The 16972-nt window shown below is 43.8% G+C and overlaps 1 protein-coding gene across 4 annotated transcripts in view; it reads left to right on the forward strand.

Annotated features, from left to right (window-relative positions):
* Positions 1-16972, forward strand: part of dlg2 (discs, large homolog 2 (Drosophila)) — a 389583-nt gene that overhangs the window by 199437 nt on the left and 173174 nt on the right. For all 4 annotated transcript variants that reach the window (XM_029690593.1, XM_029690595.1, XM_029690594.1 and 1 more), the window contains 2 exons: positions 7512-7595; positions 13508-13669. In XM_029690593.1, coding sequence (XP_029546453.1) covers positions 7512-7595; positions 13508-13669 — 246 coding nt within the window. The remainder of the gene's footprint in view (positions 1-7511; positions 7596-13507; positions 13670-16972) is intronic.

The following is a 16972-nucleotide window of genomic DNA, read 5'->3' on the forward strand; positions in this document are numbered from 1 at the left end:
TTTCTTGGGGGTGCCTCTCGTGCTTCTCCCTCAGCGCGTCTCTGGCCTCGTACCACCGCCTCTCTGCCTTGGCTGCTTCTATTTCCCACTGCGGGCGGCGATACTCCCCAGCCTGATGCCAAGGTCCGGCCCCGTCCAGAACTTCCTCCCAAGTCCACTTCTCCCGCCAGTCCAGCTCGAACTCCGTCTGCTCCTTCCTCTGCTGCTTGGTCCTTTGGTGGTGGGTGATTCTGTCACGGTTGTCGTCGGTGAATGAGGACCAAAATGCAGCAGGTACATGTATGCTCATTTTGAGATTTATTAACTTTCCAAAATGAATACAAAATAACAAACCACGAGAATGAACGCACAACCAACAAACAGTCTGGCAAAGCCTAGGGCTGAACACAGAACAATCACCCACAAATAACAAACACACCCTCATATATGGGACTCTCAATCAAAGGCAGATAGACAACACCTGCCTTCGACTGAGAGTCCCAACCCCAACTAACCAGACATAGAAACAGACATACTAGACTAGACATAGAATAACTGAAAACCAAACAGTGCCCAAAAACCCCGGAATACTTAAACCAAATGACCCTTCACCAAAACACACCACCCCGAACTACATAAAACGAATACCCCCTGCCACGCCCTGACCAAACTACAAAACAATTAACCTTATATACTGGCCAGGACGTGACACATGATGATGTGTTTTGGTTCTGGTTTTGTAACATCATGAGACTTTCCAGGAAGGTAAACGTAGACCTGCTATTAGGATAACTATGAGGCAAATATGTGGAAAATAATGATATTTTGAGACCAAATGGACTGATGAGGAATTTACCCTAACAATTGTATAAACTACGTATATCTGTGTGTAATTGGTGACTAAAATAATCAGAAATACAACTGTACAGTTAGGTATTGACAGTGTATAATCTGTACATTCAATGAGAATCCCAATCAATTTTTTATTTTTTTTTGCAAACACCTAATCCCTTCCACACCTCATCCCAATGTATTTTTCATTTTCAAACCTCATGCAACCAAAGGTTAATCATTTCAGACCAAACGGTTAACCATTGCGTGAGTTTTTAAAATGACAAATATAATTTTGCGATCTTTCTGCAACCATATTGTAACTGAAAATGCCTAGCCTTTTCCTAGTCGTTTTTAATAGCTTTCAAGTCAGCTGGGTCTTTGTTGGCCCCTTGTAGATATGGCACATTAGCTTCTGCGCTACGACCTCTTAATACTGATCCTGCCATACACTATAGATAGTGCAATATGGCATATTGCTAAACTCAGCAAAAAAATAAACATCCTCTCACTGTCAACTGCGTTTATTTTCAGCAAACTTAACATGTGTAAATATTTGTATGAACATAACAAGATTCAACAACAAGTTGAGCAATTTCCACAGACATGTGACTAACAGAAATGGAATAATGTGTCCCTGAACAAAGGGGGGTCAAAATCAAAAGTTACAGTCAATATCTGGTGTGGCCACCAGCTGCATTAAGTACTGCAGTGCATCTCCTCCTCATGGACTGCACCAGATTTGCCAGTTCTTGCTGTGAGATGTTACCCCACACTTCCACCAAGGCACCTGCAAGTTCCCGGACATTTCTGGGGGGAATGGCCCTAGCCTTCACCCTCCGATCCAATAGGTCCCAGGTGTGCTCAATGGGATTGAGATCCGGGCTCTTCGCTGGCCATGGCAGAACACTGACATTCCTGTCTTGCAGGAAATCACTCACAGAATGAGCAGTATGGCTGGTGGCATTGTCAGGCTGGAGGGTCATGTTTTTGATGAGCCTGCAGGAAGGGTACCACATGAGGGAGGATGATGTCTTCCCTGTAACGCACAGCGTTGAGATTGCCTGCAATGACAACAAGCTCAGTCCGATGATGCTGTGACACACTGCCCCAGACCATGATGGACCCTCCACCTCCAAATCGATCCTGCTACAGAGTACAGACCTCGGTGTAATGCTCATTCAACGATAAATGTGAATCCGACCATCACCCCTGGTAAGACAAAACTGCGTCTCGTCAGTGAAGATAACTTTTTGCCAGTCCTGTCTGGTCCTGGGACAGTGGGTTTGTGCCCATAGGCAACGTTGTTGCTGGTGAGGACCTGCCTTACAACAGGCCTACAAGACCTCAGTCCAGCCTCTCTCAGCCTATTGCAGATAGTCTGAGCACTGATGGAGGGATTGTGTGTTCCTGGTGTAACTCAGGCAGTTGTTGTTGCCATCCTGCACCTGTCCTGCAGGTGTGATGTTCGGATGTGCTGATCCTGTGCAGGTGTTGTTACACGTGGTCTGCCACTGCAAGGACGATAAGCTGTCCGTCCTGTCTCCCTGTAGCGCTGTATTAGGCGTCTCACAGTACGGACATTGCAATTTATTGCCCTGGCCACATCTGCGTTCCTCATGCCTCCTTGCAGCATGCCTAAGGCACGTTCACACAGATAAGCAGGGACCCTGGGCATCTTTCTTTTGGTGTTTTGTGTGACTCAGTAGAAAGGCCTCTTTAGTGTCCTAAGTTTTCATAACTGTGACCTTTAATTGCCTACCGTTCCACAGGTGCATGTTCATTAATTGTTTATGGTTCATTGAACAATCATGGGAAATGGTGATTAAACCCTTTACAATGAAGATCTGTGAAGTTATTTGGATTTTTACAAATTATCTTTGAAAGACAGGGTCCTGAAAAAGGGTCGTTTCTTTTTTGCTGAGTTTATTAATGTAGCTATAGTTAATAACACATATGATGTAAAAGACTTCACAGTTTTTGCTCTGTACTGAAAGTGATCCATCTTGGGAACGTGACATGCACAATTGTTTGGGATTGCGTTAACAGTGGACTGATGAACAACATACTCAAGTATTGTTTTTGAGTGAACTATCCCTTTAACTATGTGTCAGTTTCAATGTTTTGAAGAACTATGGCAAGCATATTTTTGAATGCACACTCACTGCTGTCAATGGTAGCTCAGGATGACTCATGTTGAAAGGGAGGAAAAGCTTAGCTCAGCTCTGCTCTTTCTGGATAATGTCTCAATGATTTTGAGAGATTCTGGCTGCTTGAACATGTAGGCCTACACACTATAAAAAGTCAAGGTAAATGGGTAACACTTCACATTACCTCTTCCTAATGCATATATAGTTATTCCATAACTACTTTGGTAACCAAAATGTTGTTGGCACTTGCAGTGTTTCTTAGTCCTGGTCCTAGGGACCCAAAGCGGTGCACGTTTTTATTTTTGCCCTATAGCACTAACACACCTGATTCAAATCAAAACCTTGATGATGAGTGGATTAGTTGAATGAAGTGTGTGAATGCTCGGGCAAAAACAACAATTTTGCGACCCTTTGGGTCCCAAGGACCAGGATGGAGAAACACTGAGTTAGACGGTAGCTTCACAACTCGCCAAATTCTCATTCAAAGCAGTTGTGGTGCAATAGTGTAGTGGTTACATGTGCTACCAATACGTTGCAATCCTGTGTAACTTGCATGGTGGTATATGTGTTATGTTCGTCATATGGTATCTTTACAACTTCAAGTAAAGTATGCCCGCTTATGGGCCAACCCCACATTTTCATATCACTGCATCTGTATAGGTCTACAGGGGATTGAATGAAATGCCATTCTTCCCTACATATGAATAGAATGGCGCACAGAATCACAGAATACATTGAGAGCTAATGTGATTTCTGGGTAACACTTTACATTACACTGCCGTTATTACTGTGTAACTACTTGTGTAATTAAAGTGTAATAAGTATTGTAATTACTCATTAAACCCTAACCCTTACTTAGGTACTAACTCTAACCCTAAGTAACTCTTAAGTACAGTTTAAGTTCAGTGTAATAGTGAGTAATTACAATTACAGGAAATGACACAGTAATAAGGGCACTGTAATGGAAAGTGTAACCAATTTGTGATAGAAATGGTCATGGAAATGCAACAGAGTGGTATTAGGCCTAGTTTTTCCCCATAACCATCTGTCCAGTACTCCTCTACATCCCATTTTGGGCGACAGACAGGAGGCATAGTGACACACACCTGCCTCTGTGTTTGCAGCCAAGTTCATCAGCTCTCTATGTTCATCTGAAGTGGCCATGTTGGAAAAGAGTAACCGGGCACATGTGCCCCTCTCCTGTGTTTGTGTGTGTGAGAGTGGGCATCCCAGTTATTTTATGTTCACTGTTTCCTTTCTACTCCGTATAAAGTTTTTAACTGAAGTGTTTTTTTTTTTACTTGAGACACCGTACAATTTCAAGTCCTCTCAATTTACAGATTGAAAGATATCATCAGCTCAAGAAAAGCACAACTCTAAAAGAACACGTACATTCCTTTGAGAAGAGGTCATTTATGATGTTATGATAATGTTGCCATAATATAACCGTTTGCAGTTTATGCCTTTTGGCAGAAGCTTTTATCAAAGCGATAGTCGTGTATGTGATCCCCCCGGAATTGAACCCAGGATGCTTGGAATTGCCGGCGCCACGAGCTTACCAACTGAGCCGCGTCTTAATAACGTATAGAATGAAGATGCGTAGAGGCCATTTTATGTTACTGTGCCGATATTAAGGAATGGCACTGCCAGTTTCCACTTTTCAGTGGGCATTGCTATGGTACGTTAGGCACAGACACTAAGTGCCAGTGTGGGATGACGTCTGCTGATTGCCCTATCTGAATAGTTATATTCAATTACAGGGTGCAGTGAGAAAAGTGTGCCGGTTCAATGGAGCTGTGCCAACGCAAGATATAATGGCATCTTAAAATGGAATCCACACAAGTGTAATACATTCACACGCAATGTCTCTCTTGCACACACATTTATCTCTGGATACAGATACATACATTACAGTATGGATACATATAAATGACATAGAGAGAGAAAATGAGGGTTACACAGAGTCACATTGAGAGAGATCCTATGCGGCCTTTGTTTCCAAGTTTGAACACTGGAATGTGAGATGTAATCTACACCTCTATTAGGCTGATACAAATCCTCATTATTTACTTAAATTATTTTCAATTTGAGTGTCATTAAATCTACTGTATATAGCCAAAACACAAGCTATGCGGGTGTCGGCTATCGCTGGTTAATGCTTGATTTGATTGAATCTATGCCTAAATCACTCTACAGCTTTACATTTGTTATTTATATATATATATATTATTATTATTATTTTTTTTTGTAATTTTTTTTTTTTATTTTTTACTTTTACCCCATTTTCTCCCTAATTGATATCCAATTGTTAGCTCCAGTCTTGTACCATCGCTGCAACTCCCGTACTGACTTGGGAGAGGCAAAGGTTCTCCCCGAAACACGACTCTGCCAAGCAGCACTGCTCGCTTAACCCGCATCAACGTGTCGGAGGAAACGCCGTACAGCTTGGTGACTGAAATCAGCTTGCAGGCGCCCGTCCTGCCACAAGGGGTTGCTAGAGCGCGATGGGACAAGGACATCCCGGTCGGCCAAACCCTCCCCTAACCCGGACGACGATGGGCCAATTGTGCGCCGCCTTATGGGTCTCCCGGTCACTGCCGGCTGTGAAACAGCCTGGGATCGAACCCGGGTCTGTAGTCTTATAGGCTACAGACCTGGGTCTGTAGCCTTATAACGCTGCGCCACTCGAGAGGCCAAGCACCGTTATTTCTACCTTAAGCCAGTGACATCCCACTCCCTAAGTGACCAATGTTAGTGCTTACAGTATGTCCTTCAATAACCCATCATAATATACAGTAAGCATATTGTAGCAACCCTAACCCAAAACCTAGCGACCTTGTCAAGGGGATCGGATCTCTTGGCGTAACGACTAAGGTGTTGTGTTAATATTTAGTGTGTGGCAGACGTGGGAATCAAACCCATGTACTGTATTTGGTGTAGTACTGGGGGTTAGAACTCTGTGGTAGTCTGATAGGGGTCAGATGGTTGAGGTCCACTTAGTTTGGAAAGGGAATTGTGGTCAGAGAGGAAGAGTGCATGAGCTTTGCCCTGTGGGCACCAGCTGGAGTGTTCACTGTCTGTCTGTTCTTACTCAGACTACTAGAGGAGAGCGAAAGAGAGAGCGAGTTAGAATGCATTAGTTTGAGAATGTAATTACCTTTTCAGATTAGCGTGTCAACCCGAACTGTACTGGGTCTGATATTTCCTTTTAATTGGCCTTTCCAGTACGGTTCCAGCAACTATGGTGGATGTATAACTTGGCTTGACTCAGTAGTGTGAAAAGGGTAAAAGAGAAACTGAGGAAAGATCGAGGGAGTGATAAAAGAGGAAAAATAGGACAGTGGATTAGACAGTCGGCCACAGTGCTTAGTGTCTAATCATAAAGCGAGATTATTAGCACAGGATGTGGGGTAATTGGAGAGTTTGAGGCATCAGATTGTTCCTCTGCATAGGAACGTGTGGAAAGATGCTTTAAAATATGACTGAGGCTTAAATCAGGGAAATCTGATATGTGTAACGAGCTTATTGCAGATGAATATATATTGAGATCGTTCTCTCTGGCCTGTTGCTCTTGATGTTATTTCCACAGGGTGAGGGGCTGGGCGCTATAGCATTAGGCTTATAGCATACATTTAACATTATATCCAAGGACACAACGACAGATTTTTCACCTAGTCGGCTCTGGGATTCAAACCAGCAACCTTTTTGCTTACCGCTAGGCTACCTGCTGCCCTATACATAGGCTTCTCCCTCAACTCTTAAAAATGTTTCCTGCAGTTTTCATTTTCCTGCCTCGAGGCCCTTATGAAAGATCACTGTGATTGCTGGTGCATTGCAGCTGACATGATCCACCTATAACGCTGTTCCCTCAGTCGTAGATATCTCATCTATTGTTTTGGTTCATCACGTACTGGGATTTTTGTATTCCGAGCCTGCTGAATGTTGTGAATCGCTTATTTAGGCTGAATTCCAAATGGCACCATATTCCCTACATAGAGCACTGCTTTTGACCAGAGCATTATGGACACTGGTTAATAGTAGTGCACTAAGGAATAGAATGTCATTTGGGAGGGAATCTGAGTGTGTCCATTCAATGTTGCTGCGGTACATGGGAACTTGATTATCATGTTTGTTCTTTTGACCCGTGGTTTTCCAGCCATTACTGTCTGCCCAAACTGTGTGTGTGGTGGGTCTAATTGTTGGAGAGCATGGTGGCATTCGTCACCCTGTCTATTTGTTTCTATCACAGCTACACTGGCTGGTGTGTTTGTCTTGAGTTTCACACATGTGTTTGCGTGTGGCGAGCTTCTTCCCAGGTGACTGGAGCTTTTGGATGAGTGTTTACTTTTGAGCAGGATGAAGTTAACCCAGACTCAGATCTGAGGCCTTTTTTTGCATCCCTCCCCTAACCACACGGTTAGGATTTAGGGAGAGTAAACTGATCCTAGATATGTACCCATATGAGAAACTTTACCCTGAACATTTTGACTTTTGCTCTTCTCTTGGTTTCCCCCTTGTGGTCAAAGCTGGATTGCTCTCTCTTGTCCACAGAACAGGCCGGCTGCGGTGCAGGGGTCCCCACACACTGGCCAGCCCCCGGCATGCATGAACCCCGACTTGATGAACGCTCCCTGGGTGAGAGAGGGGACTTTACACTGTCCCTCGGGCCCCATCTTCATGCCATCCTTCTCCCCATGCTTCGGGCAGGGCACTGCCCATCCATGCCACTCTCATGCTGCTTTCCGCTCTTGTGCTGTACACAGAGAGGACTTCACTGCTTTCATATCATAAGGCACTCAGGCCTTGGGGGTATTTCCCCTTTTCACTCTGTCATGGATAACATAGGTTATGGGACATACAGTATTAGCTTGATATAGGTATTTATTTCATATTGTTTTGAGTTGATTTTAATATTTTAGGGTTATGTGGGCATATAGCGATGAGTTATCTTAGCAGGTTTATAATAGACCGCTTTGCCTTGTCTTTCTCTAGGTATGAATATAGAAAATGTTACATCCAAAAAGCAAATGTCATTTGTCAAACACCTCATGCGAGAAATCAAGCAAAATGTGTTTGCCATGATATAACTTCTGTGAAGGCAGGAAGAAAGACATTCAGAAAGGTAATCTGAAGCATTGTCTACTTCTGCGACAAGAAAGACATGGTTGTCCACTGTATCCCAAGGCAAGTTCAAAGGATCAGTTAAACAAGACACTCCATCAGTAATTTCATTTTAGTGTATTTTCAAATACAAAATCATGCCTCATAAGCAACAGGTGTAGATAACATTAATATGCTTACGGCTCTTCCCAACAATGCAGAGAGAAAGAAAATAGAGAAATTGTAGAAAATAAAGCACGTAGTAATAAATACACAATGAGTAACGATAACTTGGTTATATACACAGGGTACGAGTACCTAGTCGATGTGCAGGGGTATGGGGTAATTGAGGTAGATATGTACATACAACTAGGAATAAAGAGTAGCAGCAGTGTATGTGATGAGTCATAAAAGTTCCTGCAAAAAGGGTCAATGCAGATAGTTTGGATAGCTATTTGGTTAACTATTTAGCAGTTTTATTGCTTGGCGGTAGAAGAGGTTCAGGGTCTTGTTGGTTCCAGACCATCAGTACCTCTTGCCGTGTGGTAGCAGAGAGAACAGTCTTTGACTTGGGCCTTCCTCTGAAACTGCCTGGTATAGAGGTCCTGGATGGCAGGGAGTTCAGCCCCAGTGATGCACTGGGCCATACTCACTACCCTCTGTAGCGTCTTGCGGTCAGATGTCAAGCAGTTGCCTTACCAAGCGGTGATCCAGCCAGTCAAGATGCTGTCAGTGGTGCAGCTGTAGAACGTTTTGAGGATCTGAGAGCCCATGCCAAATCTTTTAAGCCTCCTGAGAGGGAAGAGGCATTGTGCCCTCTTCACAACTGTGTTGGTGTGTGTGGACCATGATAGATCGTTAGTGATTTGGACACAGAGAAACTTGACGCTAACGAACCGCTCAACTACAGCCTCGTTGATGTGAATGGGGGCGTGCTCGGCCCTCCATTTCCTGTAGTCCACGATCAGCTTCTTTGTCTTGCTGACGTTGAGGGAGAGGTTGTTGTTCTGGCACAACACTGCCAGTTCTCTAACCTCTTTATAGGCTGTCTCATCGTCATCTGTGATCAGGCCTACCACCGCCGTGTCATCTGAAAATGTAATGATGTTGTTAGAGTCTTGCAGTCATGGGTGAACAGGGAGTACAAGAGGGGACTAGGCATGCACCCCTGAGGGGCCCCTGTGTTGAGGGTCAGCATAGCGGATGTGTTGTTGAATTCCCTCACCACCTGGGGGTGGCCCATCTGGAAGTCCAGGATCCAGCTGCAGAGAGAGGGGTTTAGTCCCAGGGTCCTTAGGTTTGTGATGAGCTTGGAGGGCACTATGGTGTTGAACACTGAGTTGTAGTCAATGAACAGCATTCTCACATAGGTTTTCCTTTTGTCCAGGTGAGAAAGGGCGATGTGGAGTGCGATTGAGAGTGCGTCATCTGTGGATCTGTTGAGGCGGTATGCGAATTGGAGTGGGTCCAGGGTGTCTGGGATGATGGTGTTGATGTGAGCCATGACCATGCTTTCAAAGCATTTCATGGCTACAGATGTGAGTGCTACAGGCCGATAGTTATTTAGACACATTACCTTCGTGTTCTTGGGCACAGGGCTATGGGGGTCTGATTGAAACATGTAGTTATTACAGACTGGGCCAAAGAGCGGTTGAAAATGTCATTGAAGACACTCGTCAGCTGGTCAGCGCATGCTCTAATTACGCTTCCTGGTAACCCTTCTGGCCCTGCGGCCTTGTGAATGTTAACCTGTTTAAAGGTCTTACATCGGCTATGGAGAACGTGATCATAGAGTCGTCCGGAACAGCTGGTGCTCTCATGCATGGTTTAGTGTTGCTTGCCTCGACGCAAACATTGAAGGTATTTAGCATGTCTGGTAAACTTGCGTCACTGGGCAGTTCGGCGTCTGGGTTTCCCTTTGTAATCCATGCTAGTTTTCATACCCTGCCTCATCCAAGCTGGTGTAGTAGGATTCGATCTTAGCCCTGTATTGATGATTTGCCTGTTTGATGGTTCGTCAGAGGATGTAGCTGGATTTGTCATAAGTGTCTGGATTAGTGTCCCGCTCCTTGAAAGCAGCAGCTCTAGCCTTTAGCTCGGTGCAGATAGTTGGGATATGTACGTATGGTCACTGTGGAGACGACATTGTAGATGCACTTATTAATGAAGCAGGAGACTGATGTGGTAAACTCCTCAATGCCATCAGATGAATCCCGGAACATATTCCAGTCTGTGTTAGCGAAACAGTCCTGTAGCTTAACATCCACTTCATCTGACCACTTCCATATTGAGCACGTCACTGGTACTTCCTGTTTGAGTTTTTGCTTGTAAGCAGGAATCAGGATGATAGAGTTCAGATTTGCTAAATGGAGGTCGAGGGAGAGCTTTGTATGTGTTTTTCTGTGTGTGGAGTAAAGGTCTTCCAGAGTTTGTTCACCTCAAGTTGCACATGTTACATGCTGGTAGAAATGAGGTAAAATGGATTTCAGTTTCCCTGCATTAAAATCACTGGCATTAAAATCACTGGCCACTAGGAGCGCTGCATCTGGATGAGCATTTTCTTGTTTTCTTATGGCCTTATACAGCTCGTTGAGTGCGGTCTTAGTGCCAGCATCGGTTTGTGGTGGTAAATAGACAGCTACAAAAAATATAGATGAAAACTCTCTTGGTAAATAGTATGGTCTACAGCTTATCATGAGCTATTCTAACTCAGGTGAACCTCGAGACTTCCTTAATATTAGAGATTGCGCATCAGCTGTTGTTAACAAAGAGACACACACCTCCCCCTTTGAGCTTACCCGGCGCTACCATTCTGTCCTGCTAATGCATAGAAAAAACAGATAGATATACTGTGCCTTCGGAAAGTATTCAGACCCCTTAACTTTTTCCACATTTTGTTTCTTTACAGCCTTATTCTAAAATGGATTAAATAAAAATAAAAAACACAATACCCCATAATGACAAAGCGAAAAAAAATGGTTTTTAGAAATGTTTGCAAATGTATATAAAAAAAACTGAAATACCTTATTTACATAAGTATTCAGACCCTTTGCTGTGAGACACGAAATTGAGCTCAGGTGCATCCTTTTTCTATTGATCATCCTTGATGTTTCTACAACTTGATTGGAGTCCACCTGTGGTAAATGATTTGACATGATTTGGAAAGGCACACACCTGTCTATATAAGGTTCCACAGTTGACAGTGCATGTCAGAGAAAAAACCAAGCCATGAGGTCAAAGGAATCCGTAGAGCTCCGAGACAGATCTGGGGAAGGTTACCAAAACATTTCTGCAGCATTGAAGGTCCCCAAGAACACAGTGGCCTCCATCATTATTAAATGGAAGAAGTTTAGAACCACAAAGACTCTCACTAGAGCTGGACGCCTGGCCAAACTGAGAAATCAGGGGAGAAGGGCCTTGGTCAGGAAGGTGACCAAGAACCCGATCGTTACTGTGACAGAGCTCTAGAGTTCCTCTGTGGAGATGGGAAAATTGGCCAGACAGAAGCCACTCCTCATTAAAGATTGAACCAAGATCGAATTCTTTGGCCTGAATGCCAAGTGTCAAGTCTGGAGGAAACCTGGCACCATCCCTACAGTGAAGCATGGTGGTGGCAGCATCATGCTATGGGGATGTTTTTCAGAAGGCAAGGACTGGGAGACTAGTCAGGTTCGAGGCAAAGATGAACAGAGCAAAGTACAAAGAGATCCTTGATGAAAACCTGCTCAGGACCTCAGACTGGGGCAAAGGTTCACCTTTCAACAGGACAACGACCCTAAGCACACAGCCAAGACAACGCAAGAGTGGCTTCGGGACAAGTCTCTGAATGTCCTTCAATGGCCCAGCCAGAGCCTGTACTTGAATCAGATTGAACATCTCTGGAGAGACCTGAAAATAGCTGTGCAGCAATGTTCCCCATCCAACCTGACAGAGTTTGAGAGGATCTTTAGAGAAGAATGGGAGAAACTCCCCAAATACAGGTGTGCCAAGCTTGTAGCTTCATACCCAAGAAGACTCAAGGCTATAATCGCTGCCAAAGGTGCTTCATCAAAGTACTGAGTAAAGGGTCTGAATATTTTTGTAATTGTGATATTTCCGTTTTTTATTTGTAATACATTAGCAAAAATGTTTTTGCTTTGTCGTCATTGGGTATTGTGTGTAGATTGATGAGGGAATTTAATTTTTTTATTTTTATATAATAAGTCTGTAAGCTAACAAAATGTGGAATAAGTCAAATGGTCTGAATACTTTCCAAGGGCACTGTATATTATCCATGTCCTTCTTCAGCCATTAACTTCGAGAAACTTCACATTTCTTCAGGTCCCGTTGATAGGATAGTCTTGAACGGAGCTTGTCCAGTTTGTTCTCCAGAGATTGTACGTTCACCAATAGAACGGAGGGTAGAAACGGTTTATGTACTAGCAACGTCATTTCGTCAGGGTGCCCACACGTCGGCTCCTCATACGTAGCCGTTTTCTTTTCCGAGGCTCGGGGATTAGGGCCTAGTTCAGAGTGAGAAGTATGTCCTCTGCTACTGACTTGTTGGTAGAAAAGTAGAAATCTTAATCCAAATTGAGGTTAGTGATCACTGTTCTGATGTTCAGAAGCTCTTTTCGGCCATAGGAAAAGATGGCGGAAACCTTACGTACAAAAAAAACCACACAAAATCGCAGTATTAGTCAGGAGCCAGTAAAACGGCTGCTATCCATTGCAGCACCGTTGTCTCTTTTGTTATTGCTACTAAATGTAGCAATGTTCACCTAAGCCAGAATTGAATCCAAGGAGAGTTGTCGACAAGCGCACTGCACTTGACTTTTAAAGGTAATTATTGCTTAAGCTGTCATCTGCAGCTTTACCGTGAATGCCATATCCGCGAGGGTGAGGGAAATTGTATTTAAATGCATTTGTCCACAACACGGCTTTGATTGAATCCCGGCACTAGTTATTTCACAAAAAGGCCCTTAGAAAAGAAGTGCAACTTTCTCACTTTCCATTCCAATTTCAACAAGGCTACCATGTTTCAGTTCACCCATCATTTTGCATTCTGACATCCTCTGGAAGGGCCCACATGTTCTCACTTATATACGCTGTCATAGATTCACACTTGCTGGCAAGACCCCCAATGGGACTAAGCTTTCACTGTCATTTCACAAGAGTTTAGTAGTGGTGAAGTGCCATATGAATCATATGGGAACCATATGGGTAACATGAACCATCACAGAAGATTCCTCATTCACTTCATTGGGCCACAGAATTGGGCTGCACATGTAGCCTAGTCAATGTATTATGTTACTTTGTAACATTTCTCTACAAACAGCATGGTTCACAAAGTGGAACTTAAATATATGTCTGTCTATTATTGTTGTCCTCCTGATTGACCTTTTACTGTTTCTTTTCCCTTTTCCACTGTGCTCCTTTTCTCCTTCACGTCTTCCTCCGTTCTAAAGCAATATCGCTATGAAGATGAGGACTCTCCGCCTGAGCACGGGTTCCCTCGGCTGACCAACGAGGTGCGCGCCCCTGAGTTGGTGCACGTGTCGGAGAAGAACCTCTCAGAGATTGAGAATGTGCATGGCTACGTGTCCCACTCCCATATCTCCCCTCTCAAGGTCAGCAAACGTCCTCTCCTGCACCCCAAATTCAGTGAGCAAAACTGTCTGAAAATACATAATTTCAACTGCAAAAATTACATATTTTCAACCAGTGTTTTTCTCATTGGCGAGATTTCGCCAAACCACACCATGCATGACTGCCAACATGGTGGACTCCATGATCCTTCCTATTTCTCTCTCTCTCTCTCTCGCTCTCTTGTTCTTTTTCTTTTGTCCCCTCAAGTTTCCTTTCTTTTCTCTCTCTTGTTCTTTCTTTCTTCCCATCTCTTTCTCTCATTCCTCTCAGCCATTCCTTCTCTTAATCTCTTGAGTCATTCAAAAGCCATTGTGATTCCTACCCTGAGTCTTCAGTAAGCCTCTCATAAGTGCAACTCAGTACCCCACTGCTAACACAAGAACATCGTCGTGGTCATTTTATTAGGCACCAATGTAAGAAAATTGATAAACAGGGAGGGACTACCTGGACTTGTCCAGTAACAAATCCTTTAAATAATTGTCCATTAGGGACAGATCAACATGTACTGGGGTGGGGTGGTCCAAAATAGGGGAGGGTAGTCAAACTTTCTGTGTTTTTTTGGAGGGGCACAGGAGAGGGTAGTGTGTTTTTCCCCTGATTTACATTTGCTCTTCTGCTCATATTTTCCCTATAAACAATGGCTTGACATACTTTTGATATTACCCTAATAATGTTTGTGAAGGTTTTGTATGGTGTGGCTATTATTAAGCTTTAGCTACTACAGGCCAATGATATGAAGGCAGTGCGCCCCTGCGCTCCAACTGACTCCAACAGTTGAACTTGAGGTGACATTTTCAGGCCTACCAGAGTTACTTCTATAATCTAACAATGTAAAGCTTAACTTTATACAAAATATTAGGTACATTATTTTACGAATTACACCTTCTGTACGTCTATATCTGTATAGCAGATGCAGTAGCCATCTGACATCTGTCATAGCATGCCACCGGCATATCTCTATCTCTCGGGTTAGGCCTAAGCTTCTCTTACTTTATTTATTTATCTACCGGTCAAAAGTTTTAGAACATCTACTCATTCAAGGGTTTTTCTTTATTTTTACTATTTTCTACTATGTAGAATAATAGTGAAGTCATCACAACTATGAAATACTACATATGGAATCATGTAGTTACCAAAAAAGTGTTAAATCAAAATATTTTATTTTTGAGGTTCTTCAAGTAGCCACCCTTTGCCTTGATGACAGCTTTGCACACTCTTGGCATTCTCTCAACCAGCTTCACCTGGAATGCTTTTCCAACAAGTCTTTTCCTTCACTCTGCGGTCCGACTCATCCCAAACCATCTCAATTTGGTTGAGGTCGGTTGATTGTGGAGCCCAGGTCATCTGATGCAGCACTCCATCACTCTCCTTCTTGGTCAAATAGCCCTTACACAGCCTGGAGGTGTGTTGGGTCATTGTCCTGTTGTGAAACAAATGATAGTCCCACTAAGCCCAAACCTGATGGGATGGTGTATCACTGCAGAATGCTGTGGTAGCCATGCTGGTTAAGTGTGCCTTGAATTCTAAATAAATTACCGACAGTGTCACCAGCAAAGCATCCCCACACCATCACACCTCCTCCATGCTTTACGGTGGGAAATACACATGCGGAGATCATCCGTTCACCCACACCGCGTCTCACAAAGACACTGCGGTTGGAACCAAAAATCTCAAATTTGGACTCCAGACCAAAGGACAGATTTCCACCGGTCTAATGTCTATTGCTCTTGTTTCTTGGTCCTAGCAAGTATTTTATTCTTCTTGGTGCCCTTTAGGAGTGGTTTCTTTGCAGCAATTCGATCCATGAAGGCCTGATTCACACAGTCTCCTCTGAACTGTTGAGATGTGTATGTTATTTGAACTCTGTGAAGCATTTATTTGGGCTGCAAATTCTGAGGCTGCTAACTCTAATGAACTTATCCTCTGCAGCAGAGGTAACTATGGGCCCTCCATTCCTGTGGTGGTCTTCATGAGAGCGCTTGATGGTTTTTGCAACTGCACTTAAAGAAACTTTCAAGGTTCTTGAAATTTTCCGTATTGACTGACCTTCATGTCTTAAAGTAATGATGGCCTATCATTTCTTTTTGCTTATTTAAGCTGTTCTTGCCATAATATGAACTTGGTCTTTTACCAAATAGAGCTATCATCTGTATTCCCCCACCTTGTCACAACACGACACACAACTCAAACGCATTAAGAAGGAAAGAAATTCCACAAATTAACTTTTAAGAAGGCACACCAGCTAATTGAAATGCATTCCAGGTGACTACCTCATGAAGCTGGTTGAGAGAATGCCAAGAGTATGCAAAGAATCTCTTTTTTGGTTAATACTTTATATATATATATACACTGCTCAAAAAAATTAAGGGAACACTAAAATAACACATCCTAGATCTGAATGAATTAAATAATGTTATTAAATACTTTTTTCTTTACATAGTTGAATGTGCTGACAACAAAATCACACAAAAATAATCAATGGAAATCCAATTTATCAACCCATGGAGGTCTGGATTTGGAGTCACACTCAAAATTAAAGTGGAAAACCACACTACAGGCCGATCCAACTTTGATGTAATGTCCTTAAAACAAGTCAAAATGAGGCTCAGTAGTGTGTGTGGCCTCCACATGCCTGTATGACCTCCCTACAATGCCTGGGCATGCTCCTGATGAGGTGGCGGATGGTCTCCTGAGGGATCTCCCCCCAGACCTGGACTAAAGCATCCGCCAACTCCTGGACAGTCTGTGGTGCAACGTGGCATTGGTGGATGGAGGGAGACAGGATGTCCCAGATGTGCTCAATTGGATTCAGGTCTGGGGAACGGGCGGGCCAGTCCATAGCATCAATGCCTTCCTCTTGCAGGAACTGCTGACACACTCCAGCCACATGAGGTCTAGCATTGTCTTGCATTAGGAGGAACCCAGGACCAACCGCACCAGTCTCACAAGGGGTCTGAGGATCTCATCTCGGTACCTAATGGCAGTCAGGCTACCTCTGGCGAGCACATGGAAGGCTGTGCGGCCCCCCAAAGAAATGCCACCCCACACCATGACTGACCCACCGCCAAACCAGTCATGCTGGAGGATGTTGCAGGCAGCAGAACGTTCTCCACGGCGTCTCCAGACTCTGTCACGTCTGTCACATGTGCTCAGTGTGAACCTGCTTTCATCTGTGAAGAGCACAGGGCGCCAGCGGCGAATTTGCCAATCTTGGTGTTCTCTGGCAAATGTCAAACGTCCTGCACGGTGTTGGGCTGTAAGCACAACCCCCACCTGTGGACGTC

Source organism: Salmo trutta, chromosome 15, assembly GCF_901001165.1.
Source record: "Salmo trutta chromosome 15, fSalTru1.1, whole genome shotgun sequence".
Classification (NCBI taxonomy): Eukaryota; Metazoa; Chordata; class Actinopteri; order Salmoniformes; family Salmonidae; genus Salmo; species Salmo trutta.